The sequence below is a fragment of the Varanus komodoensis genome, unplaced genomic scaffold (assembly GCF_004798865.1).
Source record: "Varanus komodoensis strain SLA01 unplaced genomic scaffold, ASM479886v1 scaffold51, whole genome shotgun sequence".
Taxonomy (NCBI): domain Eukaryota; kingdom Metazoa; phylum Chordata; class Lepidosauria; order Squamata; family Varanidae; genus Varanus; species Varanus komodoensis.
Genome location: NW_025336100.1, coordinates 2005116 through 2027547, shown reverse-complemented (window position 1 = coordinate 2027547; position 22432 = coordinate 2005116). Strand labels below are relative to the sequence as shown.

The 22432-nt window shown below is 41.1% G+C and overlaps 2 protein-coding genes across 10 annotated transcripts in view; one reads left to right on the top strand and one right to left on the bottom strand.

The window, feature by feature from the left end:
- HGSNAT (heparan-alpha-glucosaminide N-acetyltransferase) overlaps positions 1-8233 on the top strand; it is a 75874-nt gene extending 67641 nt beyond the window's left edge. For all 8 annotated transcript variants that reach the window (XM_044447231.1, XM_044447228.1, XM_044447229.1 and 5 more), the window contains 3 exons: positions 7173-7243; positions 7326-7438; positions 7863-8233. In XM_044447231.1, the coding sequence (XP_044303166.1) occupies positions 7173-7243; positions 7326-7438; positions 7863-8044 (366 nt within the window). In that variant the 3' untranslated portion in view covers positions 8045-8233. The remainder of the gene's footprint in view (positions 1-7172; positions 7244-7325; positions 7439-7862) is intronic.
- Positions 8234-10802: 2569 nt separating this feature from the next.
- INTS10 (integrator complex subunit 10) overlaps positions 10803-22432 on the bottom strand; it is a 60564-nt gene continuing 48934 nt past the window's right edge. The window contains exons 14-18 of one of the 2 annotated variants that reach the window (XM_044447249.1): positions 20932-21011; positions 19187-19349; positions 18326-18419; positions 12896-12973; positions 10803-11196 (exon numbers count right to left, since the gene is read on the bottom strand). In XM_044447249.1, the coding sequence (XP_044303184.1) occupies positions 11040-11196; positions 12896-12973; positions 18326-18419; positions 19187-19349; positions 20932-21011 (572 nt within the window). In that variant the 3' untranslated portion in view covers positions 10803-11039. The remainder of the gene's footprint in view (positions 11197-12895; positions 12974-18325; positions 18420-19186; positions 19350-20931; positions 21012-22432) is intronic. The other variant, XM_044447250.1, reaches the window with a different exon arrangement.

Genomic DNA, 22432 nt, shown 5'->3' with positions numbered 1-22432 from the left:
AAGCAGAAGTAGATGTTTTTCTGCAACTCCCTAGCTTTCTCCATGATCCAGCGTATGTTGGCAATTTGATCTCTAGTTCCTCTGCCTCTTCGAAATCCTGCCTGTACTTCTGGTAGTTCACGGTCCACATGGTGCTGGAGCCTAGCTTGTAGGATTTTGAGCATCACTTTGCTAGCATGTGAAATGAGTGCAATGGTGTGGTAGTTTGAACATTCTTTGGCATTGGCCTTCTTTGGGATTGGAATGTAAATTGACCTTTTCCAATCCTGTGGCCACTGTTGAGTTTTCCAAATTTGCTGGCATATTGAGTGTAGCACTTTTACTGCATTGTCTTTTAGGATTTTGAATAGCTCAGGTGGAATACTGTCACCTCCACTAGCTTTGTTGTTGCTCAGTCTTCCTAAGGCCCATTTGACTTCACATTCCAGGATGTCTGGCTCGAGGTCAGTGACCACCCCTTTGTGGTTATCAGGGACGTTAAGCTCTTTCTTGTATAGTTTTTCTGTGTAATCTTGCCACCTCTTCTTAATCTCTTCTGCCTCTGTTAGGTCCCTGCCATTTTGGTCCTTTATCATGCCCATCTTTGCATGAAACGTTCCCTTCATATCTCCAATTTTCTTGAAGAGATCTCTGGTCCTCCATCTATTTTTTTTCTTCTATTTCTTTGCTGTTCATTTAAGAAGGTATTCTTATCTCTTCTAGCTATTCTCTGGAATTTTGCATTCAATTGGGTGTATCTTTCCTTTTCTCCCTTGCCTTTTGCTTCCCTTCTTTCCTCAGCTATTTGTAAAGCTTCCTCAGCCAGCCATTTTGCTTTCTTGCATTTCTTTTTCTTTGGGATGGTTTTAGTTGCTACCTCCCCATCCATAGTTCTTCAGGCACTCTGTCTATCAGATCTCATTCCTTAAATCTATTTGTCACCTCTACTGTATATTCATCAGGAATATGATTTAGGTCATACCTGAGTGGCCTAGTGCTTTTCCCTACTTTCTTCAATTTAAGCCTAAATGTTGCAACAAGAAGCTCATGATCTGAGCCACAGTCAGCTCCTGGTCTAGTGTTTACTGACTTTATACAGGTTCTCCATCTTTGGCTGCAGAGCACATGGTCAATCTGATTTCTGTGTTGACCATCTGGTGATGTCCATGTGTAGGGTTGTCTCTTGGATTGTTGGAAAAGAGTGTTTGCTATGACCATTGTATGCTCTTGAGAGAATTCTACCAGCCTGTGCCCTGCTTCATTTTGTACTCCAAGGCCAAACTTGCCTGTTATTCCAGTTATCTTTGGCTTCCTACTTTAGCATTCCAATTCCCCGTGATGATACGGACATCATTTTTTGGTGTTAATTCTAGAAGGTGTTGTAGGCCTTCATAGTACCGGTTAACTTCAGCCTTTTCAGCACCAGTGGCTTGGGCATAGACTTGGACTACTAGGATGTTGAATGGTTTGCCTTGGATTAAAACTAAGATCATTCTGTCATTTTGGAGATTGTATCCCAGTACTGCTTTTCTTACTCTTTTATTGACTATGAAGGCTACTCCATTTCTTCTGAGGGATTCTTGCCTGCAGTAGTATACCTGATGGTCATCTGAATTAAATTCACCCATTCCTGTCCATTTTAGTTCATTGATTTCTAAGATGTCGATGTTCAGTCTTGTCACCTCTTGTTTGACCACATCCAGCTTCCCTTGATTCTGGTCTGTAGTTTTGAATCTGTGTCAAGTCTGTGTCTTCTTTTGGAATTAAAGTAATATTTGCCTCAATCCAGCTATTCGGTATTTTAGCATCTGATAATACAGTATTACATATATCCTGCAGGGGTGTACTTAAAATTTCTTCAAAACATTTATAATACTCCGGTGGTTATCCATCCAGGCTGGGAGTTTTATTTTTTTTGTCTCTTAATCGCTTCAGTTACTTCTGTCATTGTTATTTCCTCATTTAGTATTTTTGAAAATTCTCCGGCAGCTTTGGTAGATTTTCCTTTTGTGTATATTCATGGATTTTATCTGATATTTCTTTGGCTTGATATAACTTCGTAAAGAAGTCTTCAATATTTTCTTTATTGATGCACTTTTTACTTGTATTGTCCTTCTCCATCTTACAACTTGAATATTAATCTCTTTTCTTTCTTTCTTTCTTTCTTTAATTTATAAGCTAACCATCTCCCAGGTTTATTAGCGTTTTCGAAAAAATTCTGCTTAGCTATTTTCATATGTTTAGCCAATTCATTTGTTTCTAGAAGATTCAATTTATGTTTTAAAGCAGGGGTTCACAAACTTTTTCACCAGGGGGCGAGTTGAAAGGTGCCGGTGCTGGGTGCAGGCTGGAAAGGTGGTGCCGGCAATGCATGCGGCCCAGCGAGGGGGCGGGGGTGGCGCGTGCAGGTGCACGCGCTGAGCTGGGGGCAGGGCGTGTGGCGAGGCAAGGCAAAGAGGCATGTGGCGCATGCCGTGAGGGGAGGGGAGGTGGGGTTGGGCATGTGCCGGGAGGCGGGTGCACGAGGCAGCAGCTTGTTTGCTTGGAGATTGTTTTCACCGAGCGAGCAAACTGCTGCCTTCCCGCGCACGGGACGAGGTGGGCGGCAGCGGGCACGCGCGTGGTGGGTCCAAATGGGCATGGCAGGCCAGATAAATGGGCATGGAGGGCCAGATCCGGCCCCTGGGCCATAGTTTGAGGACCTATGTTTTAAAGTATTCATCTGTATCTTGAGTTCTTTTTTTGATGGATCTTTCTGTAATTCCTGTTCAAGCTTCGTCAACTCATCTATTAATTTAAATCGTTGTTGTTTTTTCATCTTTTTTTGCTGTATAAGTTATAATCAGTCCTCTGACATAGGCTTTAGCAGTGTCCCAAACATTTTGTTAAAGTTCTACTTCTTCCTTCTACTTTATTTTCTTGAAAGAAGAACTTTAGTTCCTTTGTTATTTCTTCTTTAAAGTTTTTATCTTTTAATAAATATTTGTTAAGTGTCCATCTAGGCATTTTTGGTATTCCTTTCAAGGTCATGGTTATAGGATTATGATCAGCCCACACATTTGTGTCTATTTCAACTTCTAACAAATCTGGAATTAGGTCTGGAGTTACCCAGATCATATCAGTTCTAGACTATGACCTATGTCTGTTCGAATAAAAAGTGTATTTGGCTGTGGTTGTGTTTTTATGTCTCCAGGGGTCTATAAGTCTAAATTCCTCTAGTTAATTAAAGAAGGATTTTGGAAGTATTCTCCTTCCTCTCGTCCCATTAGTATCACTCTTACGGTCCATTTTTTTGGTCAACAGTTGCATTGAAATCTCCTATTAAGCAGAGTTTGGTATTCAGTTTGTAAAAGTAAGGTATGCAATTTTTAATAAAAAGCTTCCTGTTGGTCATTAGGTGCATAGATTGCTACCAAAAGTACCTTCTTTTGTTCTATTGTCACCTTGACCAATAAAATTCTACCGTCTTCATCTGAAAAAATATAAGGCCAGACTTCTTTTCTTTTGATGGGCCAAAGATATAAATATCTTGCCAAGTTTTGAACATTCCAGAAGTTTATGATGTTGTCTTTTTATGTGTGTTTCTTGTAGACAAATTACATCTAATTTAATTTTTGAAGTTGAGAAAAAAATTCTTTCCTGCTTAGAAGATGAATTTAATCCATTTATGTTCACAGAAAGTAATTCAATTCTTCCTTCCATTTTGAGATCCATATTTATTTATTTATATATTTACCTATTTATATTTAGGTTTCACACTTCTAACTTTTTTCTTTTTGCTCTGGTAGCTGTTCATCTCCTTGTTGTTCTAAAATTGCTATTTCTCCTTCTTCTGGAAGGTAGAGCATTGCAGCCACTGCCCCGCCATTTTTCCTTTTCTCCTTTTCTTCAGTCTGCTCTTCATCTTCAAATGAACTTCTAAAATTTTCATAGAATTCTTGGGCCTTGAAGGTTGAATCCAATCTAAATCTTGTAGAATTCCAAGTAAAAAGTATCCCTTCTGGTAATAGCCATCTGAACATGGTTCCTTTTTCCATCAACTTAAAAGTGAGGAATTGATACTTCTTCCGTCCTTCTCTAATTCTCCAGGGTATTTGTTTCAGAACAGTTATATCGTTTTGGTCATATTTTAATGGTTGGTTGTGTGAAATTTTAAGAACATTATCTCTTATAGACCTTTTTGTGAATTTAATGTGGACTTCTCTCGGAAGTTTATGTCTTCTTACATAGCTTGAGTTTACTCTGTAAACCAAGTCAATTTCATTATCAATCTCTTCCTTTTCAAGGCCGAGAACATTGGCTAACATAGTATTTCTTAAATCACTTAGGTCTTCATTTTTTGTCTCTGGTATATTCTGCAGTCATAAGTAGTTGGATGCCTTCTCCATCTGCAATATAGCAACTGAGTCCCATGATGTCTTATTTGTTTGTGTTAACTGTTATATTTCTTTATCAATCTTTTCAGTTTTCTTTTATCATCAGTCTTCTTTCCCACTTCTTGTATTTTTTGTTCACCCTGTACTAAGTCGAATATCTGTAAATTGGGTATTTATATTCACAACGTGACTATCCAGTTTATCCAGTCTTTCATTTTGTTCTGAGGCCCATTTTTGAATGGACTCTTGCATTGCTAAGAGTGTTATCTGTAAGTCCTTCTGAATTTTTTCCTGTTGAATCAAGTCTGAAGGTTTTGGTTGGCGTGTTGGACTCTGACTTGAGGATGAGGGTGCAGATGCTGATGAGTAAGGTTTTTTCATGTTGAAAAAAATTGAATTCTGGATTCTAAAGGAAGCAAAAGCCAAATGTAGCCAAACATGTTCCCTGGATTTTAGGAAAGCCAGTTTTAATGTACTCAGAACAATGATAAATGAAGGCCCATGGAAAGTGACTCTAATGAGAGAAGGAGTCCAAGATGGGTGGGATTTTTTTTTTTTTAAAGAAATTCTAAAGGCGCAATTGCAAACAATTCCAACAAGGAAAAGGGGTAAAAGACTTCCATGTGGCTTCACAAAAATCTTAAGAGATGGTCTGAAAACAAAAACATGTACAGGAAGACCATGTTCAGGAAGTGGAAAGAAGACGAGGCTGCAAAGGAAGACTACAAGCAGGTAGCATGGAATCGTAGGGATGATGTCAGGAAGGTGAAAGCTAGGAAAGAACTGAGGCTAGTGAGGGATGCTAGCTAGTAAGGGATGAGGGATGAACAAAAAAGCCTTCTTCAGATAGGTCCAATGTAAAAGACAGAGGAAAGAAATGGGGGTTCAACTACTCACAGCATATGGCAAATTGAAAACAGATGAGCCTTCAAAAAAAAAAAAAAGGCAGAAATGCTTGATTCCTACATTGGATCTGTATTCTTCCAAAAGAAGATCAATGACCTTCCTAATGAAGCAGAAGTACAAGCTGAAGGAGCAGGATAGCAGCTCAAGATTCCTAGGCAAATGATCAAAGATCATCTAATTGGCTTGATCTCCAGGTCTCAAGGAACTCCATCCTAGAGTCATAAAGGAGATGGTGGAAGAACTCAGAATCACTGTATAGTATCTTTGAGAAGTCATGGTGTACAGAAGTGCTAGATGACTGGAGAAGGGCTAATATCCCCATCTTCAACAGAAAATAAAACAAAACCCTACAACCTGGGAACTACAGACCAGTTGGTCTGACATCTATCTCTGGGAAAATATGGATTATAGAGTTAGTTTGCAAACACCTTGAAAACAATGAAGTAATTATGTGACATGAATTTGTCAAGAACAAATCCTGCCAGACTAATCTGATTTCATTTTTTGATTGGATAACTTCCCTGATGGACTGTGGGAATGCTGTGGACATAACCTATCTTGACTTCAGCAAAGCTTTTGACAAAGTGCCCCATGAACGCCTGCTTAGCAAACTAGGGAAAAGTCAAATAGATCCACAGTTGCCTATTAGCTAAGGTGCCAATTAACTAATTTGCACAGAGTTGCAGAAGAGTGGAGGAGAAATAAGATAAAGGATGGATTTGGTAATACAAGTGCAGGGACCAAAACTGGGGTAGGAGGAGCTAAAGGAGTGCCACAAATGTGAGGTGGGCATTAACTCCTCTTGGTTATGTGATCCTTAGTTTTAAGCATGGTGTATGTTTTAAGTGGCTCTCTCTGAGAGCCAATACAGTATAGTGGTTAAGAGTGTAGGACTGGGAATCAGGAGATTCTGGGTCCCCACTCATCCATTGAGCTAGCTCAACTTTGGGCCTGTCGCAGACTCTCAGCCTGACCTACTTCACAGGGTTGTTGTTGTGAGAATAAGGTTGATAGATGTAAACTGCCTTGCGCTCATTGAAAGGAGAAAAGGCAGGATATAAATAATAATGAATAATTATATAAATATTGCTTTTCAGTGTTCTTTTCCCTTTCAAAACTTCCAGGACCGTTCAGCTAGCCAAGAAAAGAGAAAGTAGTATCTTCCCACCACTTTCCATGGCTTCTTTTAAACTGCAGTTTCCTGGCAGTTTTAAAAAATGCCCTGAGAAGGGAGCTGCATGGATCAGAGTGAATGGGGCACCATGAAGTGGCAGGCAGAGAAACCAAAGATTACATTGCTAAAGGGAAGTTAAAGAGCATGTGAGTGAATGTGAATGCACATTTCCTGTTTTTAGTGGGGGGGTTTTGCCATGTTTTCCACCTTTATTGGTGCTTTTTAATTGGCAATTGGTCCCTAGTAACTATACACAAATCACCCCATATTAAGTCTGTCATCTGCTCCACTTCACAGCTCTTTGAAAGCTGGATAAGAAAACTGATTAGGTAAGATCACACATATTAGCTGTAAAAGCATAGTTTTAAAAGACCAAGTACATACATTTACCAAAAAAATAGTAACAAAAATACAACCCCAAGTGTGCCTTTCTGTGCCTCTGAAAAATGAAATTTTAAATTGGTCTCAAATAGGGAAGCAGTTGGTAGAGACATGAAAATAAACCAGGTTCTGCCATAAAAGACACTGGGCTATGTGTACAGAGCTGGCTGGAAGACTGACGTGTGAAGGAAACTTGAGAATAACCCATGGCAAGTCCAATTATCAGTTGGGCATATCATGGGTGGTTTAGTGAATAGCCAACTCCACATGACTATTCACATGGTGGCTTGGCTCAACATAAACATGCACCCAGTAAGTCCAGTTTTTCTTTTTCAACTTGAATGCCTATTTTTCAGGGTGCCATTTCTGCTGTGTTGACCAAATGTTCAAAAGATCAAGGCTTTATTCCAGTGAACAAGAATTTATGGTGAGTAGAATGAAAAGTTAGTTTATTATGTATAGTGGAATTTGCTTGACAATTCTTGAACTGTCTTCTGAAATTCCTGCAGGTCAATCTCATATGTGACAACACTAAGCAGCTTTGCCTTTGTACTGCTACTGTCAATGTATTACCTTGTAGATGTTAAGAAGGTGTGGTCAGGTGCTCCATTTTTCTATCCAGGTGAGTACACTTTAAAGAAAAATATTCTAAGTTCAACTTGTTAACTATGGAGATCTAAGGGACAAAGTTTCGCTCCCACTTTGGTGGCCTATTTTTGCCCTTTAAAAGTTGAGGTAGGGCTCTCACTTTATTTTATAATCTTGTGGCCAGTTTCTAAACAAGTAACTCTACCTAAATTGATTTTGAAAATGCATCTGTTTGTCAAATTTAGTGTTCCAGATTGGGCAGCTTTCCCCATCTTCTCGCCACCTCCCACGTATAGCTCACTCCACAGCAGCTTGTTGGATTATGGGTTTTACACTGGCTGGCTTTCTTTCTGTCCTGCAGTATCACTAATCAGGCTCTGTAATCTACTGGTTCCTACTATATAGTATGGTTCTGATATACAATTGTCTTCCTGATAGTATGTTTGGTCTCTTTAAAGGTATGAACTCCATTCTCGTCTATGTTGGGCATGAAATATTTGAAAACTACTTTCCTTTTAAATGGAAGCTGCAGGATACACAATCTCATGGTGAACATTTGGCTCAGAACCTAATTGCTACATCAGTATGGGTTATCATATCCTATGGACTCTACAGGAAAAGAATATTCTGGAAAATCTAACTGGATCATCTATAGGTCAAAAAATGGGACATGAGTACACTGGAATGTCCTCATCATATTGATGCTACTTTAAAAAAAGGGATCATACATTTGATTTACATTTCAAGTCATCTTGAACTGAAACATGCATATTTATGTTTGCTGACTGACTTGCCGTTTAGTTAAAACAAAGCTTTGTTTAAACTTTTACCTAGAGATTTTTGTTTTATTCCATTTCTTGATCCTCACCCCTTGGCAATTTTGAAGTATTTTCAAAGGCAAGTAGTTATTCTCTTTAAGGCTTTACTACAAGCTTGCCTCATAAAAACATGACAACCCCTATTTGAAATGTAAAAATCCATACGCACATTACTACATAGCTATTGTCAGAACCTGCCAGAACTTGAACAGATATACTTTGTTCTTAATCTCTAAAAGCAGAGTATAAAGAAGTAAGGTCACTAATGGTTGAGAAACTGAGGAGTCTTGGAAAAGACCAATGCACTCTCCGATGGATTAGGGCATGTTGACTGAGTGAAAACAGAGGGTAACCATTAGTGGGGAATCATCAGGCTGGCGGCCAGTGACAAGCGGGGTCCCCCAGGGCTCTGTTCTGGGGCCCATCCTGTTTAATCTTTTCATTAATGACATGGAAGAAGGGGTGAACTGATCAAATTCACAGACAACAGTAAAAGTGGGGCAGTGGCCACAACTGAGGAGCAGGTACTCCAGAGCCAAAAGGAACTGAACAGACTATGGAAGTGGGCAGGAGACAACAGGATGGCATTCAATGTGGATAAGTGCAAGTTCTTGAACTTGGGGCATAGGAATGGGTGTCATAAGTACAGGTTAGGGGACAAGTGACTGGAGAGCAGCACTTGTGAAAGGGATCTCGGGATGCTGGTTGCCTGCAGGCTGAACAAGAGTCAGCAGTGTGATGGAGTAGTTAAGAGGGCGGACGCCACCCTAGGTTGCATAGCCAGAAGTGTGGCTTCTAGATCGAGAGAGGTATTACTGCCATTCTATACGACTCTGGTGCGCCCACAACTGGAGTAGTGTGTTCAGTTTTGGGCCCCTCGTTACAGGAAAGATATAACCAGGTTAGAGTCAGTGCAGTGTAAGGCCCCAAAGTTGGTGGCCAGTTTGCAGAGGATGCTGTATGATGCGAGATTGAGGGAACTGGCTTTCTTCAGCCAGGAGGAGACTCAGAGGGGATCTGCTAGTGACATACAGGTATGTGGGGGAATGTCACACAGAGGTGGGTAGAGACCTGTTCTCCCCTGCAGAGGAAGGCAGGACGCACTCCAATGGAGCAAAGCTTAGGGAACCGAGGTTCAATTTAGATGCCAAGAAGTACTTCCTGACAGTTAGGACCACGAGGGTATGGAATGGGCTTCCACGGGAGGTGGTTGAGGCCCCATCAGTGAGGGTGTTCAAAGATAGGCTGGACATGCACATGGTGGGCAAGTCGTGAACGGAGCCGGCTGGAGCCAGGGGGGGTCAGACTAGATGGCCGGGGAGATCCCTTCTGACTTGCTGTGTTTCTATGCAGTTATAAGCATGGCTCTACTCCCAGGTTGGGTTTGTCAGACCTGGAAGACTGCCTGTGCAATGGCCTACTCTTGGCATTTCCTTTCTGATTCTTCTGCCTTTCTGCATCTGTTACTAGCCCATTTACTACCTTCTTAAATTCTGAAGCACACTTCCCACACGTCAAGATCTGGCTAGCACACTCCCACTTAGTAAGGAGTCCCCTACAACTTCTTCAGCCAGTGGAGAGAGCAAGCCATGCCTCAGCAGACGCCTCTCTGGCAGCAGCCCCCTGGCCATGTCTGACCCCAGGCCAGGCTTTTCAAGCAGAGGGGGTGGTGTCGGTGGTGCCAGCCACTATGTTTCCTCCATGTCTCCCCAGCTGGTTCCCCAGTGCCCCCGCTTCTTGCTCTCTGGAGGGGGACTGTTCCCAGTTCACCTTGAGGACCTCCTTGGCAATGTCCAGGAACTGCTCCCCCTCCCTTATCTCTTGGAGGAAGGCAATGGCATCTTCTACACCCTTCACCTCCTTCTCAAGAGGGACACAATCTTGCACTGAGTGCAAGTGTATTCTGGGGAGGTAGACAAAGCTGGGGGAGGTGCCCCAGGTAACCGCAACACCTGCCACTCCTGCCATGGTCTTCTCCTGGTCCAGCATAGAGCACCCTGCAGTGAGCCAAATATTTATTCCACCTCCACCCACAGCTTGTCTTGCCTACACTGTCCTCACTTGAAGCTGGATACCCTGGATACCATTTCCTCAGGGTGGATACTCTGTTCCCTCAGGGAAGACCAAGTCCACAGGAAAGGGGACCTGGGCTACTTGGGTCACAACTAAGGGGTGCAAACAAGAGACAGCACCCTTAGCACATCACCCATCAGCACCACGCCATTGGTACCACCAACACCTGTGCTGGACCCTGCCCACTTTTGCTTCGCCAGGAGTTACACTGGGCCAGCATGCTTCCTGGCTTCCTACCTTTCCTTCCCAGATGCCCTTGCTGCTCTCACACACTCCCCTGGTTTCTTCAGCTCCTCTCTCCACTCTGCTATGGCCCCTGCTACCAGGATTCAAAAGGGTCTATCATGAACAATTGTTATAGATATTCCTTTCTGCATCACATATAACCAACAATTCTTCCCATTTGAAGATTACCAGGAAGAGATTATGGCTACATATTGTGCGCCCACAAAAGCTGTGGCTGCTGCAGGGTGTAAGGCTGCAGCCCAGTATCTTTTAATGAAAATATGGGTTTTAATAATGTTTAATGTTACTGTTTTTACAGTGCCCATCTCAAAGGTTTATCAAAAGGTGCAATGAAGTCTTAAAAGGTATAACAGTGGACAATCCTTTTAAGGTAACTTTGCTTTTCAGCAAGCTAAGCCAAAGACTTCAAGGTAATGAAAATGGGACATGAAGGCAACATCATTGCTATCCTTTCTGCCTGCCCTTTCCTAATATGCTCTGGTAAAGAGTCCATGGTATTCAAGTCAGTGTCTGAAGGAGCAAGATCTTCTCATTGATGCAGAATCTGTGCAACACCATCATCAGGTTTTCCCCACAACGTGACACTTGGCGCTCCATTGCTAGGCGGAAATCCTCCTTCACACCTTTGGTTATTCCCCTAGTAACAGTGTGATGCCTGAAATTATAATACACAGAATAATTAAAGTCATGGCGCTACTATTTCCATTTAAATAACTGAGCATTATGCATCCTGAAAATAGCTATCCAGCTTAATGCAACCCCACTCTTTAAACAGTTATTTAATGAGACTGCCCATTAGGAGTGCCACATCTATATATCTCATTAAATTTTGTAATATATCTCCAATTGATTATAAAAGTATTGAATAATGCCCTAAAAAGCTACATCTTTTTCTCTCTTTGATGCAGTATATAAAGGAACTACAGCTACAAATATCTACTTTCAGCTTTAAATTTGGCCCACAAGGATATTTTTGCTGTTCTATATTAGTGAGGCAAACAGCATGGTACATTAGACTTCTTTTCTAGTGTACATTTTCACCATGGTTGAATGAAAGTAGAATAGGATATGTGCAGGATGTTCCTGGTGGTGTCAGTCAGAATTCTGATCTCTGTCCAAAGACTTGACTAGATACTCTCTATGTCAGTATCCATGAAAAGTTCAGTGGTCTTGAGGACCATCAAGGACAGAAATGAACAGTTCCACTAGCAGTCACAATGCAAGCATTTCCCATAACTAGTAATGCAGCTCCAAGTGCTATCAAAATAACTTACCAGGTTGTGCCATTTTATAATCAAGATTCTCAGTTTTGCTCTAGTTGCTCAGTGCTTTCTCCCAACCATCCCATACTGCTACAGTTGCCCTTGCACTGGATTTTCCCTGCTGATTTTCAGGGAATTTAAGAGGGCCTTGCACTGCTCTTGATTTGTGAAATGCTTTAATATGAAAGGCCAGCAAAACAAAAGAGGGTTCCTTTCAATGGAAATGGGAGCAGAACTTCCATAAAGAGGAAAAAACATGATAAGCTAGGAGTTGTTGCACATCCACCAAGGACTCCTACAGAGCACCTTGTGCTGAATAAAAGAGTGCAGAGCAGCAGCGCTTGGTGAAGAGTTCCAAAATAAGAACAGGCAGGCAACAAGTAGGAAGAAATTATAACCTCTCCCACTCCAAGGAATATTTTTGGTTTATAATCACTTGATCATGTGACCACATTTATCAAAAAACAACACACACTACCAAACAATTGGATATAAATATTAAAAAGTTATTAAAATGGTGTAATTAAGTTCATTTAGCATCCTTAAAATGTTCTAAACTAGTTCACATCTTAGTTCTTAGATATGTGTTGAGCAAGGAGTACATGTGGCAGATTTTTTTAAACCAACAGATTTAATACTGCCTTTTCAATGCCTCCACTTTACTTAAGGTTGGAAATTGTTTTCAACTGCTGGTGGTCAAATTCAGGTCTCGGAGGCAAAGAGAACAAGAGCAAGCAAATATAGTTGTGAGGGAAAGGCACAAAAACCTGGTGGCACCTTATCTAAAGTTGAATATTGCAATAAAAGAATAGACTGCAATGTCCACAAAAATCTAATTGAAGTACGATTAATGTTTAATTATACAGTGATCCACTTAAAAATTGAAGGACATAGATGTGCCAATAACTTATGGAAAAAGAACAAAAATGTTAACAATAGTAACACATGGCTTGCCAAGTGATGCAGGCACAAATGAAGAACAAAAGCATGAATAAAATTACTGGATTAACAAAGGGCTGATAACCATGGGCAGTAAAACATATTGACAAAAAGACAGCACACTATGAGCAGGGATGTTCCCCTGCTTGGTACCTGTCAGCAGTCTGCATGCTGGGCTGTAGTACAGGTATGAATTCCTGCTGCAGTAACCCCAGCGGAGGGCTAGAAGTCCTTTAAAAAACAGCAAACAGCAGCATTCAAACACCCACACCAATTTCCCCTGTGCTACAAAATTGATGCTTCAGAAAAAGACAGAGATACACAAAAAGAAGAGACTACAAATTAAGAGTCTGCACCTTAGTGCAGGCATATGATGTTTTTTTTTTCCTTTACAGATGAAAGCTTCATCTAGTAGCTTAGTGCTCCAAAACAGAGCATTCGAGAAGCCATTGCAGGTTAAAAACCCTAACTATATAATATGTATTTACAAAGGGGAAAATAAAATGGGAGGGAAATAACTGCACTTGTAACCAGGAGTGAGTCTCAGGAAGTATGTTATCATATAAAAGAATACCAACCAGCTGCTTGAACCATTTGTAAAACTTTAAACTTATGCTCTTGTCCCAATCCAAATAAAAGTGGCACTATCAAAGTAAGCTATCCTTATAAATTAGGAATAAATGACATTTTCCAACATATAACATGTAACCGAGCTCAACTGCTCCCTTGCCCTGTACAAAGTCCTGCCCCTGGGAAGGGATGGTTGGCGGAAAGAGGTAGGGACACATAATCATTTTTCTTATCGGCCCCATCTCCTGAGACCCCCACTATCAAACTTCTTCCCCTCCCTGCTCTTGGGTTTCACTCGTTTCATGGAAGCAAGGTTCAGGAGAATACAAGGAAATGATCAGCCATGCTTTGGAAAGTAGAAATTATGGCTTCATTACAGAGAACTGCAGTGTTAGACTTAGTTTGGCCCTACATACATAGTAGCAAAACAGCAACCAGATTTGTTCCTCTCTAAAGCCTGCAGGGAGTGCCTTTTACTAACATGTTAACTATGAGAAGAGCATAGTCTTATCAATGCCAATTTGCAATAGTATGCCACTTAAAGACTGGTGTGTGTGAGATTTAATACTGTATAAAGAGGAACAAAGAAGTGTCTTTGGAATAAAGCACCGCTATGCTGTTACTACTCTACTCTGACTATATCCTTACTTTTTCGCTAGTATTAATTCCTATCACAGTTAAAATGCTGCAAAGTAAAAAGCTGCAGTAATCCTAATACCCCCCTCAAAAAAAAAGCCCACCAGATAAAAATTGTAGGAGATGCTTCAGAAATGGCTCAATGGGGAAAAGACAGCCAAAAGGCAGCCACATCAGAAAACTGATGTGTTTCATGCATCTAGAAAAGATGGAGACTGACTGTCCCACATAAATATTTAGGAAAGTTAATGATAACATATCTGACAGTGTCTGGAGATGGAACAACTAAATTGAATTTGAGAAGAACTATGCTATACCTACAGGAAAAACATACCGATCAACATTTCTATAACAGCTAATGAATTGGAGCCTTGATCAACTCAATTGCCTTGATCTTTTTAAAAAATGAAGATCGAATTCAATTTAGTTGGTGGGACACCTAGATCTTTTTCCATTCCACATCACCTCAGAAATGCTGACACTCCCCATTAATTCCTTACAAAATCATACAAATTAGTTATGATACCAGAAAAATATTCAGTTGTGGTAATACTCTTGGTGGCAAACAGGAAGTTGGATCTACTGTGAAGTTTCTTTCTGTTCAGTACACAGGAAAGGGTTAACCCCTACAAAATTTGATGTCCCTTCTAGAGAGGAGAATTCTCCCAATTTCAGGAGAATAGTTGCAGCTGAAGAAACATTAGTTTGGGTCCAAATGTTTCCTCTTCACAGAAACTTTCACCTAAACAGACTGAGAGACCAAATGGGAAAACAGGCTGCAATAGTGTTAACACAGAAGAGAGAATTCCATGGAATCTCTAACTGCTCCAGGGAAACCATGTAGATACGATTAGTACTTCCTTACTACTTCAGAATAGCACAGGATGGGTTAGCCTGATCTGCCTGCATGATGAGCAAAAGGGAATCCACAGTAAGCGCAGTTTACTATTCTCAGCGACCAAGGTACTATTCTCAGTGACTCCAAAAACTATGCTCATAGCCCAGGGCAAGGCAATTATATCTTGCTTCAGAGACCCTGCTTGGCCACCATTTTTACCAGAGGAAGCATCCAAGGTAAATATTAATACAAAGGATTATTGCATCTCCCAGATAAAGAGCCATACCCAAGAGATGGTGTGCAGTTCCTTCTGTCTTTTCCCCATAACAGATTTTGTGTGGTAAAACAACTGGGAGTGGGGAGGCAGTAGGAAGACAGAAGACAACAATCCAGTTTGCACTCCACAGCTCACCATGGGCTATTTACCCCATGCTGAGCCATGGTGCCCAAAGGCACAACTTTGCATATGCACCCTCCAATCAGGGATTATCAAGTTGTCAGAACAAGGTTAAGTGAGAATTAAACAACCTTGTTCTAAGGTTATGCAAGGGTTATTCAAGTCTTGTATAATGCTGATGGCTGGGTTCAGACAACATAACTTCCTAGTTGGGGGCTACATACTGGCAGTCAACACACACCATGACTCCTCAAGGATTAAGTAACTCAAGATGGATGGTCATGCTGCAAACCAGTGCATTATCATCCGGACATCCACAAAATCTGATGAATAATGCAAAGCACCAGCAGGATAGCAGCCTCAGCTGGAATCACACCCTTTGTCCTTATAGAAGATTCAGAGTTCATTCCTGACAGGTAAAGTGCCTCACCCCTTCTAGCAGATGTGACCATTCCAAGGAAAAGTACCTTTCAGGTGAGTTCCCTGAGGAGCTCTTCAGGACTAGGCAAAGATATGGAGAAGCAACTTGAGGGGAGGGTGACAAGGGGAGAAAACTGATAAGCAGGGTTGGATATGGAGACAGGAAAATAATTCTCGCAGTGCAAACCACCAAGACTACAACTAGACCTATAAGTCTGTGCAGTCCAAATCCTTGCCCAATTGGTTTGGGCATTTGCTTCCATATCATCCCTAAACATTGGGAATGGAGAACCTGTGGGAGGCCAGGACGGTCTAAAACTTCTCTTCCAAAACACTTTCCTCTGGCACAGAACTGGTGAGCCTCAAGCCCGGCAGTCAAATCTTTCTTAGATTTGGCCATGCCCCCTTCCCCCACCCCTTATCACCTGACTACTATTTGGTAATGTTGTGAGCAGTGCTTCTTCAGTATCAGTAGTATCAGCATCTCTTTGCTGAAAGTCTTTATTGTTACACATAAGTCTCTGAGCATACACAAAGTGAAATATTGAATCTCTGACATTTTGTACCCAAAACTTTCTTTATGAACCCTTCTGTGTCTGTCTCTGGGGGGAGGGGTGCTGTAAAACCAGGCACTTTGCTGTTCCCACTGTGTTCCCAGTTGGGCTATGGTGACATCTAACTATTGGGTCTGCTTCAGGAGTTCCCCACCCAAAATGCTACCCATTTCCAAATCTTCTCCCTCAAGATGCTGCAGCTTCTTTCCATTTCCACAGCTGAGTTGACTGGTCCCCTTGTCTGCCCTTGGCCTACTCTCTCCCATATATTTTTATTTATTTATTTAAAACTTTTTAGACTATCCCTCCCTGAAGACTCAGGACAGTTTAACAGTAAGGAAAAAAATAAAACACAGCATCCTAATCAATTTCTGACAATAAAACCCATGTTAAAATAACAGTCAATCATTAAAATATTGGGGAAATAAAGGTTTTAACCTGGCGCCAAAAAGAATAAAGTGACAGCACCAGGCAGACCTCTCTGGGGAGCATAATCCACAGCTGGGTGCCACCACAGAGAAGGCCCTTCTCCAGGTAACCACCCTCCTAATCTCCTTCAAGAACTCATGGAGAATAGCCTCCGACCAAGATCTTAAGGGGCAGGCAGGCACATATGGAAGGAGATGCTCCTTCAAGTAACCAGGTGCTAAGCTGTTTAGGATGAAACCTGCAGAGCCTCAGGCCTTGTGCTGTAGCTGGGACCATTTCAACAGCCATTTTGTTATCGGGGTCTACTCAGATAGGTAGGATAGGTAGCCTCTCATGTGCATGTCTGTGATCTGACAGAACGCATGCACATGACAGGTGATTTCTTGGCTTGTAGGCAGCTTTTCTCCCCATTCTAAATGGTCAAAATCTCCTACGGCTTACTTTTTGGCTACAAGAACTTTAAGACACAATATGCTGGGATCTGGGTGTGGTTTTGGCCCCATTTCCTTGGCTTTGGCCTCACCCACCACAAATTTGAGGGGAAATTTTAAAAATAATATTTTAAAATGCCAGAAGGGTCAAATTTTGCTTGCAGAAAAGCTTTTCGTACTCCATAGTGTGACAGATTATTAAATTTAAATACATATACATTTATTACTTTAAAATTATTGTTTTCATCCCACAGTTCCACATCCCTGCTAGAGATGATCTAGGACAGGGGTGGACAACTTGTGTCCCTCCAGGTATTTTGGCTTACAACCTCCATCAACCTCAATAATTGGTTATACTGGCCAGGGCTGATAAAATTTATGACCCTCTAGATGTTTTGCACTGCATGTTGTCCTCTCCTAACCTAAGAAGATGCAGAGAAGGTGATCTTGACACTCATCTGAAGTTGAGAAAGTTTCTTGTTGTAAGGGAAAGGATACCAATGACCCTAGCTATGCATGCCTTGGTAGTTCGTTCCTCACCACCTAGATTGGAAACAGGGACTGCAGGAGAACATGCTTAGCTGCAAAGTTGCCAAGGAAATTGCCACTGGACTCATTATCAAATGATATCATAACATATACCTGCCCAACCTGGGACAGTCTCTTAATCATTACATGCTGCCTCTTCAGTGCTATAAGGTAGCTTTCCTCCATGGGAAAACACCATTTATTGAATAAAGCCCATTAAACAAAACAGCTTGAAGCAGTCAGTATAATGTCTTTTGAGACAAGCAATAGAAAACAGTAGTTAGCTGTTCTTGACTTAAACATGGATTCTATCATATTGGAATTTTCATTTGGATAATCTTAGACTATCCAGCTGACAACTTAACCACTTCTGCTGTGAAAGACTATCCACTATATTACTTCCTTAATATTTAAAATGGAAAAAAATCACTGAAAATAATCCATTTGGAAGTGAAATGTAGCCCTGCAAGCACAGTGGCCTATTTTGATGGTGTATAAACTCCCCTCTGAACCACCTAGCTTAAAGCCCAAGTGAACACAAACCGTTGAAGTCTTGGTAGTTTAAGTGTTGTTTCACTGTGCTAGGGAGATGAGAAACTGCTCATATTTGATTCTGATGCCCACTGTATGCATTTATTGCATGCCAGAAAGATCTAAATGTAACCAGACACTCCCCACCATATTTGCTTTAACAATTCAGGTCAGACATATCACAAACATTATATTAGAAATCAGAGCACTTTCTTCAGTTCTATAATTTAGAAAAAACATTTTTCTTACTTTATTAACATTCCCTGATTTGGCAACAATTCCAGATGAATTTTACCTCCTTCTTGTGTTCTTAAATAGGCAAATTCTTCTAGCATATCAATATCTGGAAAAATGGTTCAGGTCCAAAAAGAAAATAGATTTTAACAAATAATACAAAAATACTGAATCTGATGTGCTCTGTTACATGGCTGATCTTCAAATTATGTTCTTTCTCACGGATGTCCCACTAAATAACTGTGCATGCCAGCCTCATAAACTGTGTTTGAAGTATCTGTGGTGTATATCCAACATTAGTCTAAACTAATTCACATTTATTTCAATGACTCAATGTAACATTATAGGATAGAATCCTATAGATGGATTTGTTTTGACAACACCCTACTTTAGATGTTGCTGCAGTAAGCTAATATAAAGTGTTGCCCAGTGTGTAAACCAGTCTTGCAATAGTAAGAGAAGTTTTACTAATACACTAGAGCTACAATCCAATACACAGATCCCATTAACTTCAATGAGAGTCAACATGCCTGAGACTGTTCTCCAAGAATAACCAAAATAGTTATTCATAGTTCCAATGACGTCTGCTGTTCCCATAAATAATAAGAAGTCTAGAGTATCATACCTATACACAGAGATCCTCACATTCTGGAGCCTCAGCAGTATCTTGAAAAAATGCTTCCTGCAACACTTCTACTATCAAATCTCATTGCCCCCTTAATCGCTTTGCTCTTTTATTTCCTGCTGTCAGTTTCATTCTATCAAGCCACTGCCCTCTCTATTACCCATGAACAGAGCACATTCCTTTGGCAATTCTGAAAACATGGGCCTCCTACTATATATTTTGGTCCATTGGCATTTTTTGAAAAAGGATACTTGTAACATAGTTGAAAAAGTTTTCATACTGGAAAGTTCCTTGCTGACAGATCTTGTTGATTGCTTTCAAGAACAGGTTTTCACCTCTTGGCCATTCATGCTGGAGCAACACAATCACATGCCCAAGCGCCATATCATCTCTATTATCTGTGAAAGCTCTCAGCTGGTAGGGAAAATGAATTGAACAAACTTGACATCATTGTGACACAGCAAATTCCAATCTAATACCGAATAGCAAAGACACTTAGATGCATTTCTGGAGTAGTCCAGTGAGTTCATGGAAAATACAAGATTTCCAAATAAGCTTTCTTACCCCTCTGCAAGATGATACCAATGATCAGGCTATCACAAGGCAAACATTCTTTCCATGAACTGTGAAATGGCAGTCTGCATGAACTCAGACAACTGGCTTATCATCATAACTTACCACAAACTTACCATAACTTACCACTTAATACAAAGTGATCTATATCCATTTATTTGTAACAAGGGGTCAAATGTGGAAATTTACTGAAATGTACCTTGCTCTGTCAGGGCTACAGATTGGCCAGAACCACAGATTGTATCAGAGACAAGAAACCAGTTTCATTGAAGCAACAAATTTTCACTTGGGGGCAGAACTGAACCCATGGCCTCATGGCTTCTTTGTACTCAAAATGATGCACCCTGTGAGTAACACGTGCATAGGATTTTGCTGTATCCTTATTCACAAATGTAGATTCTCTCTCACCAGCAGCAAATGGCGAAACTTGATCCAGAATAACTTAAACATTTTTCCAGATACATACAAGACATTCTTATTTACTGAATCAACATTCAACAGTTCTTTTTATTATAGAGGAGATTGTTACATCTCCAATGTGCAGTAAAAGGCTACTTAGAAACATCAGTCCATTCAGTTAGCAACTTGGCTACTAACTGGGGCCAGGTAAACAGAACCCACCTCAGCAGTGACTCATAATCCCATATGGCATGAATGATGCATTTCAAGTAGGTTACAGTACTTGAACCTAGGGTTGGGATGAATCCTGGAGGAATTACCCTCTAGTATTTGTGGACTTGCTCTCAAGCTTGGCCCAGCCTTGCAAAGCAAGCCAAGCCAAGAGGAAAACAAATGCTCAAGGAGCGAAGGTTGCACTATTGAGAAGCTTCTTTTGTGTCAGGTGCAGCAGCACAAAGAAGAGCGACACTGCCTGTGCATTAATCATGCAGGGGTTTATTTATTTTAAATGGTTTTACTAATAAAAATAGTAAAATATTTTACAGGGTTCTGTTCCTGACGAGCGCCAAGCAGTCAACCTTCTTCTATGACAGGTGTAACATTCCAAACATTGCAGAAAGTAACATTGCTAACAGTTGCAGCAGTCACTTGGGACTGCTGCAGGGGCCACAGATGAGGCCCACTGCTTGCACTGTGCATGGGACTCCATTCTTGGTTAGTCCCTGCAAAACACTGGACAGGCTCATCAGAAACTTGGACTCACAGCTGCTATGAAGCAGACTGGAGTCCAGGGAATCCAACAGATTCCCACCCTGAAATTGATTCCTCACACATCCCTACTTTTACCAGAGCTTAAACACATCGTTCAACCATTCTGCTAATGTATCCTGCTCAAACACAAGGTACTGAGGCCAGGAAAAACAAAAATAAACAGAGAGTTATTTCCCCCAGAGTTGCCACTATATATAAGAAAAGGACTGCTGACAGGAATATTTTCCCAAACTACAAAAGCAAGATAGCTTACCTTAAAACAAGCTAATAGCAATCGTAGGCAGTAGGGCATAATAGCTTTACTGGTACATGGCCAAAGCTTCAGTTCCGAAGCTACAGAGAGATGAGAGTTTTGTACATATTACAAGGTGTATAACCAAATACAACAGGCCTAAAACTAGCAGCTTTTTTTCTTCTGCGAATCTCCAACAAAAAGTGACAACTAACTTCTAATCATGATCAGCTTTTATATTGAAAGAACAAATTTAGTTATCATGGTTACAGGGAGAAAATGGAAGCAAAGCAGCAGCACTCAGATTTACACAATTTTGGGAGGGGAAATATGTCACTTGCATGCCAGAGGGATCTGTGTAATTACCCTCACTGGTAGAGCTTGTGTGGCATGCAAACCCAGAAGGGGTGGCTTATTGCTGTAGTTAACCAGCCATTCCAGAACCCTAAAGAAGTCCATGGGCTCCACTTGGCTTGTTTATCATAACAACAATTCACCCTCTTCACGTTTACATGACTTGGTAAATCTCCCTGACACACACATGTGAAAAGGCCAAAAGCTGAGATCCCAGACAAGTCAAGATTGGAGTTTTTGAAGCAATAAAGAACTAAAATGCCAAACTATGAAGTGGCATGGTTTCTTTTTCTTAACACTCTAAACACTCCAAAGTTCTCTCCCACACAAAAACCCTTCCTTTGCATCACAGATAGTCTTTGCTCAAGGCCAGGATACTCAGTAGTTAAGTCTAGCGTGCTCTCTTTCAGTCTTTCCAGATGTGGTATATTTATATATACTGTTTTTTAACATAAAATTCTCAAAGCAATTCATATTCCAGAAAGGTGACTCGTAAAACATGTTTCAAGGAAGTTGTTTACAATCCCACTCGGGCGATGGCTTCCTAGAACAAAGCAGATTTCCTCATTCTTCTTCTGATAGCTATTCATATTCCAGTCTTGCTGTTAGGGAAAGAACAATCCCCCTGTGGAAGTACCTTCTCCTACCAGTTCAATTTCAGGTCAGGAGGTAAGGGCTGATATGCCACATAGTACTTCCCAAAAAATTAGGGGCAGTTAGAATGTCACCTCCCTCCCTCCCTCCCAGTGGCTGTCGGTGCGGGTGTTCAAGGATAGGCTGGACATCCACATGGTGGGCATGTCGTGAGCAGAGCCGGCTGGTGCCGGAGGTCAGACTAGATGGCCCAGGAGGCCCCTTCTGACTCGCTCTGTTTCTATGTTTGTATGTTTCACCTCACCTGTAAGCAAACAGCATTAAATCAATTCCCTCCTAAGTACCACCAACCCTTTGGATTGTAGCAGAGGCAGAGCTGGTCACAATTTCTGATCATTTGCCTGGATGTAGAATAATTCTTCCTACAGACAACAAACAGGGCCTTTTCACATGCCACAATCCAACTTGGCAACAAGCCAAATGGGCTCATAGGTTGTTTGCTCCCTCCTTCTCTATCCTTCCTCCTTGATCCTCCAAACAGTATTCCAGGGGACAGAGCAGCAGAACTGAACTG